The 7,599-nt window shown below is 40.7% G+C and overlaps 1 protein-coding gene across 1 annotated transcript in view; it reads left to right on the top strand.

The window, feature by feature from the left end:
* The first annotated feature begins 1,403 nt into the window (after positions 1-1,403).
* The window catches only part of LOC133224751 (cadherin-13-like), a 67,361-nt gene continuing 61,165 nt past the window's right edge, over positions 1,404-7,599 (top strand). Inside the window, exons 1-2 of the mRNA XM_061376512.1 lie at positions 1,404-1,428; positions 3,605-3,813. Of these exons, the coding sequence (XP_061232496.1) occupies positions 1,404-1,428; positions 3,605-3,813 (234 nt within the window). The remainder of the gene's footprint in view (positions 1,429-3,604; positions 3,814-7,599) is intronic.

The raw sequence follows: 7,599 nt of genomic DNA, 5'->3' as shown, positions 1-7,599 counted from the left end.
GTGTCAGGACTTCACCAGATAAATAAGCTGTGTAGTAAGACACATTGGTTAGTTCACTTCATTTTTGTAGTTTTAATATTCTTGAATGAACTGCACATACATAGGCCTAATGTAGAACTGAAAGACCAGGGGTTAATTGAATCTACAGTTTCCAAGTGTGGAAAAAACTTTAACCTACCACTTAGTCCATCCTCTTGGTTTGTATCAGGACCAGTTACTGAGACTGGTCTTGAGTGATATTGGATTAAGCTGGTATTTGATTAAGCTTGTGGTAAAATCCCTGCAATGGGATTCGGCTGGAAGGCTTTCTTCAATATCTGTTTGAGATTCCCTTCTTTTGAGATCTGCAAAACTCTGCCTTGTTTCTTTTTATATTGGTTAGTACTTGGAGGACACAAGAAGTGATTAATTAATTACTTTTTATAATTTTAACATAAAGATTTTACACAGGCTTTGTGTACAAAACAAGTTTTCTTCACCGGAGAATAAGAACTAAAAATCATGTTTGCTCATATTTAGCAGGCTATGCTGTTTTGCAGCATCAGCAATGTGTAGCTTTGTTTAAGGGATAGGTGTAGTGACACAGGTGAAAAATGTTAGTAAACTGATGAAGTTGAAACTCCTAGGATCCCTCCTCATTGCCTGTCAGGGCAGGAAAGTGTGGTCAATGCCAGGGCTGGCTTCTTAGGCTATGAAGCTACTACTGGGGCCAGGTACAGACAGCTCAAGTGCTGGTAACTGGGTATTGCACTGGCTTTTCTCCAGAATCTACATGAATTTAAGGAAACAAATGATTCCCACTGAGTGGCATTGCGAAAATGACTGGGAACGCAACACAGTCTCATAAGATGTTCCCTGGTTATCCTAGTCCAGGAGACGTCATTGTTCTGATTTCACATTTGCCCCTAATTTAGGGGATTTTATCTAAGGTTACAGTTCTCCTCACCTTGTTTAACAATTGGCTTCAATTTCACATCTGGCCCTTGGTCAGAATAATCTTCAAAGTTCTCCATCCTTATGATCGCTTCGTCTTCTACCCACTTCTAATTTCTCTCCTACATATCAGTACATCTCAGAGCCTTTTCATTTTCTTTCCCTCTCCTTGCTCTTAACCTCATCAAATACTCTTGTTTCTGTGGTAGAATTGGGAATTGAAAGCATCAGTGCTTTTGGATGAGATATATGGTAGGAAAACAGTTTTTTGCTTTCAAAAAACTCTGCTTCTGCTTTTGTTGGAGAAAGTTGCAAGGTTTCATAAAGCAAGGTCAACAGATGAGCAAAATATAAAAGGTCTACAAGTGTCAACTTCATAACTCCAAGGGAATGCAGAATATAGATCCAAGTACTTCTGATTCCATGTGTCAAATCTGCATGTGGTCTTTGATTTTCTGCAGTGTATGCAGATGGCAGCAATGCAGGAATCTCAAGGTTTGTGAATGCTGAGCAGCAAGGTGGGAGAAGTATACTCCCAGCCAGTTTCTCCCCACTTTCTGAAACACAATACAGTGTGGCCCCTTTTTGAATGTGACCTGTAGTATTTGGCTGGGTGATGCTATTGCCCTGAAACACGACATTTGGTTTTAGGTGATTACTTTGTCATAGTTTTATTAGGCTTTTTTTATTATTATTATTTTACTCTTGACATAATTAATTTCTCAGAGTGATGCCAATTTTCTTCAGTTCTAAGCTATTAATAGACAGCAGATCAGCAGCAGCTTTTGAGAAGCAGGTACTTATTCAATAACAAGGTACCTGCCAAAGAGCCTGTTTCATTGTTTTATTTTGTTAAGGGGGGGAAAGAATAAGCTAAAAGAGAATCTACTCCTAATTCATCAGGGCTGCAAACTGCACAGTGATTAGTAAAGAGAATTTCCACTTCCCACGTTTGTGGTGACAGGAAAGTTTTGTCTTTTTGGTGGGTTGATAGCTTTAGGAGATTGCAGTAAATCTGTTAAAATGCCTGTCATATCAACAACATAAATTGTGACGGGCTGTTTTGCACTAGGGAGGCCTTGCTAACAGAGAGCCTTCCATCAAATTCCTACCATGAGCACAAGACTCTTTTGGCAAGTGATTTGCAGCCTTGGAGAGCACCATGGACTCCAGCACAGCCTGGGCAGTATGAGGTTGATCTGAACTGCTGCTGCTCCCGCATGTCTTCCCCCCTGCTTCCACTGCAGTGTAAGACTTTGCAAGCAGGGGTCTGTGACATGACAGACTGAGGTAGATTTGTCTGGAGGGATTGGAGTATCTGAGGGAAAAGATCTTTTGTGTGTTTTGTTTATAATCTTGCTTGCTTTCAACAAAATTCAATGAAATGGCAAATGAGCTGATGAAATGTGGGTTGGTTATCCCACTGTGAATCCAAGGACAGCTCTTTTTTCCCTCAAGTAAAGCAGAGGAAATAGGAGCACCTTTTAGTTAAAAGATGTAAGCAAGGCTAAAACTTGATCCTTGAGGTGCTGGGGTAATTTTTATGTGGCGATTATAGATTTTGGACTCTTGAGGATAGCAACGAATAGTCACAAATTAACAGGGTCACAACTGTGGTTTTTACAATCCCACCTCAGGCTCTAGAGCTGTTGTTGATGTTCAGTGTGCTGTTGCTGGGTGACACCTGCGGGTTCTTTGTGAGAGCATAGGGCTGGTTCCAGCGTTGCTGTGGCACAGGGCACCGTTGAGCCTGTCAACAGGGATGGTGGTGCCTCTGGGGAAGGGGCAAAATGCTGCTTGGGGTGAAGGCAGAGAGGGTGTGAGAGCATGTGAGCCCCAGGGGAGGAGGAGGAGGAGACGGAGGAAAGGGAAGAATTAGAAGGGCTGCATGCGCTGGAGCAGGACTGCTCAGAGGACCCTGCACTGAAGGAGGTGGGTATGTCCTGAAGGAACCTGCAGCCTGTGGAGTGGGACCTGAAGCTGGACCAGAGGAAAAGTGTGAGGAGGAGGAAGGGGCTGCAGAGAGGAGCTGTTAGTTCCTGTACAAAACCCTTTGTTCTCCATCCCCCTGTGCTGCTCTGGGAGAGAAGGCAGAGGAGTTGGGAATGAGGAAGTGAAGCTCCCATGGGGGAAGGCGGGAGGGAGAGAAGGTGTGAAGTTGTATTCACATTCTGGAACTATCAGCAGTTCTTTTTCACTGTGTTGGTTCTACTTTGGGATTCAATCCCAGCGAATGTACAGAGAGGAAGGATCTCCAAGAGATCCCCTGGCAACCCTGTCCTCACTTTGGTATGTCTGGAAACATGCCAAATCTCATAAAGAGGATTTCTATGTGACTTTCCTGGAGTGTTGTGTAGTCATCCACTGTGAGATTCTGTCTGGGCACTAAAGCTGGTTATAGAGTTTGCATAGCCTCCCCTGTTGAAGTTTTAACCTGTTATCCCTTGTCCTGTCACTACAGTCCCTAATGAAGAGTCCCTCCCCAGCATCCCTATAGGCCCCCTTCAAATACTGGAAGGCTGCTATGAGGTCTCCATAAAGCTTCTTTGAAAGTTTTTCATCATAGGTTGCAATACATTTCTTCCTAGATCCGTAGATATGCCAATATGATTATTGAAGTCTGTGTTCCAAAGTGGATACTTATTTGTTTATTTTTTTCTTTTTTCTCCAGTGAAATTTGATGACTGCAAGGGGAATAATAAATTGACCTTTGAAGTTTCTAACCCAGATTTTAAGGTGGAACACGATGGAACTTTAGTTGCACTAAGGAATATGTCAGAAGCTGGGAGAACCTTGTTTGTCCATGCACAGTCTGAGCATGCTGAGGATTTGGCAGAAATTTTGATTGTTGAAGAAAAGGAAAAACACAGTGCATTAAAGGTAAGATATATACAAAAGATTAGAAGAACGTGCCAGGAGATGCTGCGGGGTGCATGTGCTATCTAGGACTGTAAGTGGTTTTAGTCTGTTAGCAGATATCAAAATCAGTCTTCAATTCAGATATTGCTGTAATGTTTTAGTACTTATTTTAATTTAAAATACAGATTTTCCAGGTTTGAAAAATGTATTACATCTTCAGGCATAAATGCTAAACATTCATAAAGAAATGATTCAGTGCAAAGAGCCCCAAAATTGACTGGTTCTTCTGGTGTACGTTAAGCCAGATGATCAGAGTTTGGCCATAACTGAAAAAGAAAATCACAATCTAAATGTGTTTATTTAGAATTTACAGAACCTTCACACTCATTCCAAGTCTTAGGTACATGGAATTGAATTCTGTGCTGTGGAATTTAAGTTTTTGTATAGGTCTGCTTACCTAGCATTGCCTTGTGTTAAAATATATTAATGTCTTCCCACAAATAGCAGCACATGGCTTGCACCCTGCCTGTATGGGCTAGCGATTTTTGTTCCATTCTGTCCACTGAATGACGTGTCCTTTGTTTCCACTTCTGGATTTCAGTGTAATACTAATCTCAGACTAAGGGGAGAAGTGCTTCACAAATTGATTGTTTACTTCACGTCCATGAAAGTAAGGAAACATAAAATAGCTTCTGCTTCTGTGTCATGGTGTTTAGGAGACAGGCAAGCAAGGCAGTGACTTACTGGACAATTAAGCCTGGTACCTTTACAAATCTACAATTTCAAGGAATTGTAAAGAAGCCATGATAAAAATGACTGATCTATTGTCTTATTTGGGTGTTTAAACTTTTAGCTACCAGCAATGTCATTGTATTTCCACAGTAGCTTAGTATAACTTCCTTGTTCCATAAAAAAAACCCAGAAAAGTTATATTTAGGGGAAAGGTTGAACAACCTTCTGACAGTCCATGGCTGTGGAAAGGTTTTGATCTGCACTTTGAACAGCACATGATGTGAATATAGATTGCCAGCAGGAGAGAAAGTACCAGAATCCATAACTACAGAGAGCTGATCAGAACACTTAAATGGAATTTAATTGTATTAAAATATGCTGTTTCTTCACAAAGTTAAATTTTAACTCACTTAAGTGAGTCTCTTACATGGTGGAGCTGTGGATTTAGATCCATTCACTGCCAAATTCAGGGTAGGAAAGTTACACTTGCAGAAGCTGGGCACTTATCTGTCTTGTGTCTCAAACTAGCAAGCCATGCTCCTTCTGGTGCATTCACAAGAACATTCAAATGATTTCATTTTCACTCCAGGTTTTGAAGTCTTAGGAGCAATTTCAAAATGGAGATTCTCATTCCCCAGTTAGAAGTTGGTGAAACCACAGAGGAGCTTGAGACGTTTCTGACAGGAAGTCTGGAGTTAAACTCCAGGGAATCGTTTTATGTGTGAAGATCTGACTCCCTGAGAATCATATTCTGAAGTCTTATTTTGGTTTTAGTAGGGAAGCAGCCCTTCAGTGTCTTTGAGAGGAGGTATTCCGTGGAAGTTACAATCTAGGGGAATTAAGAGGCGTGTATTTACATAGACTATGACATAGTTTTGCCAGTGACCTTTTCCCTTTATGTCTTATTTGGTTCTGGTAGTCTCCCCTCAAAACATTCCAGCAATATTAATTAATGCCTAGTATTGAAATCTATCACCAGACTATATTCAAAACCCAAGTTTGATTTGGCCCCACTCCCAGATCCTGTTCCAATCACTTTGTGTTGCTTCAGAGAAAGCCAGTCTAAATCTGACATATTCTGCCACTTGCCAGTCTTTCTTTGTAGGTGACTCCTCAAAGAAACATCACAGTGTCATCTCTACCTGCATTCATCACTTCTTTATGTGTTTTGATATTCAGCTCATGACTAGAAAGTTACCCATTTTAGTATGGTGATCCTTGGAGCCTGCAGTGCCACTGGGAGTTACATGATGTATTAATGTGTCCTCGGAAATCCTTCTAGTGAGGATCATCCCCTTATTCAGGGGAATATAGAGATCTTTGAGGATGACTGTCCTAGTCTGGCCTCAGGCAGTACTCTGTTGCTGTTAAATCAATATTTTTTTTACCAGCCATTTCAGCTATTGTTTGCCTATTTTAAACACAAGAGACAGTCTTGTCTCTGTTTGTCACACTTGAGAAGGATATAAAAAATACAGAACCCAATCTAAAGTGATTTTATGATAAATTTGAACTTAATCCTGTACTTTTGCAATCAAAATGTGTCATCATGGAAACAGCAGAACTGCTCCATCTGTTTATGCAAGTAGTTTTGGCTAAGAAATGCTCAGATGGAGCCTTTGTAATTCAGGAGCCTTAGTAATTCAGCATAATTCTGTAGGGTTAAGATGAACACATGTTAGAACACTGCTTAGCATCAGTACTTACAATACAGCACCTTATTTAATTAAGGGATAAGTAGTTCTTAAGTATTTCCCCACTGCCAGGAAGTGCCATTTCTTTTCTGAAAGCATGTAACCTACATCTGTGAAATCCCATTGTTAATGTTTCTAAATTCAGATTCCCAACATGTTTGGAAATGACTTTCAACAATGATCTCTAAAGTGCTGACTGGCAGTCTGAGCCTAGGAAGATATAATTCTTAAAGCTCACTGACTGCTACCAACCATACTTTAGATGAATATGGAAAATATTTAGAGGTCCAGTCTGGAGCATGCAAAAAAGCTTTTGGTATTCTAGTGATGGAAGGGTGTGGTTCTTTCCTGCTGAAGATAAGTTGGCCTCAGTGATCATGATTAACTACATGGCCATAGCATAATCAAGGGCTGTTAGAATACCACTCAGTGCTTTAACGGTGCTTATTGAGTCTGAAGGGCATGTTGTCTTACGCTTGCGCCAGAAGTGTATTAGATCTGCAGAGCCTGCAGCTTTCTGTCAAAGGGTGGCCATGACTACAATATGAGAGGATAAATGCTTCCTCAACATCATCAGCCAACTTGGTTCTTGCTCTCTGATCACAGAATCTTTTGTAGGGTCAAATGACAGAAAAGGAGATTCAGCACTGTTGCTTTTCCAGAAGTCTGGATGTTTCTGCAAAATACCCTAAACCCCATGAATATCTCTACCTACAGATACTCATACATGCTATTGAGAACAAAAATCTGTACATAGATTTAGATTGCTTTCGACAACATGTTTTTAATGCTCCTTTCCTCCATGGTTTTGGCTAGATATACAGCTTTGTGTCCATCTTGGCAGAGGGAAGTCTTCATATAAAAACTGCTGTGATTTTTTGAGAGACATGTAAAATATGAGTGCACAGATTTGCCATGGGCCTGTGTAAAGCATAACATTACAGTGTTATCTTTGTAATAGTTGTGTGTGTGTATGCTTGTACCCTCAGGCAATCGGAGTGCTCAGTACAGGAAATGAAGTTCACTTGCATTCACTGGTGGCACTGGTGAGGCATGCGCAAACTGTGGTCCAGCTCTGCTTTGCCCAGTGTTTGGTTAATACTCTTTCACACAGTCAGGACTTGAATGCTTAGTGATATTAAAAAATAGGCATGGAAATATTTTGATTCATCCATGATCCTAAAATGAACTTTGGGTTCATTTGGAATAGTTCATGGAATTGCTAAGGGTCAGATCGCAAATGGAAAAATGAAACACTTGCAAACCCTAGTTGGGAACAAGCTGAGCTAGTGACAGTCATTACTTTTTTTTTATCTTATGTCTTATCCAATGCTTGATCCCTTTGTCTCATGGAAATAGTAGGACAACTGAAAGCTGGAAA

This window comes from Neopsephotus bourkii, unplaced genomic scaffold (genome assembly GCF_033783945.1).
Source record: "Neopsephotus bourkii isolate Nb327-2 ecotype Australia unplaced genomic scaffold, CSIRO-AGI_Nbou_v1 NB_1708, whole genome shotgun sequence".
Taxonomy (NCBI): Eukaryota; Metazoa; Chordata; class Aves; order Psittaciformes; family Psittacidae; genus Neopsephotus; species Neopsephotus bourkii.
This window is presented reverse-complemented; position numbering and strand designations above follow the sequence as displayed.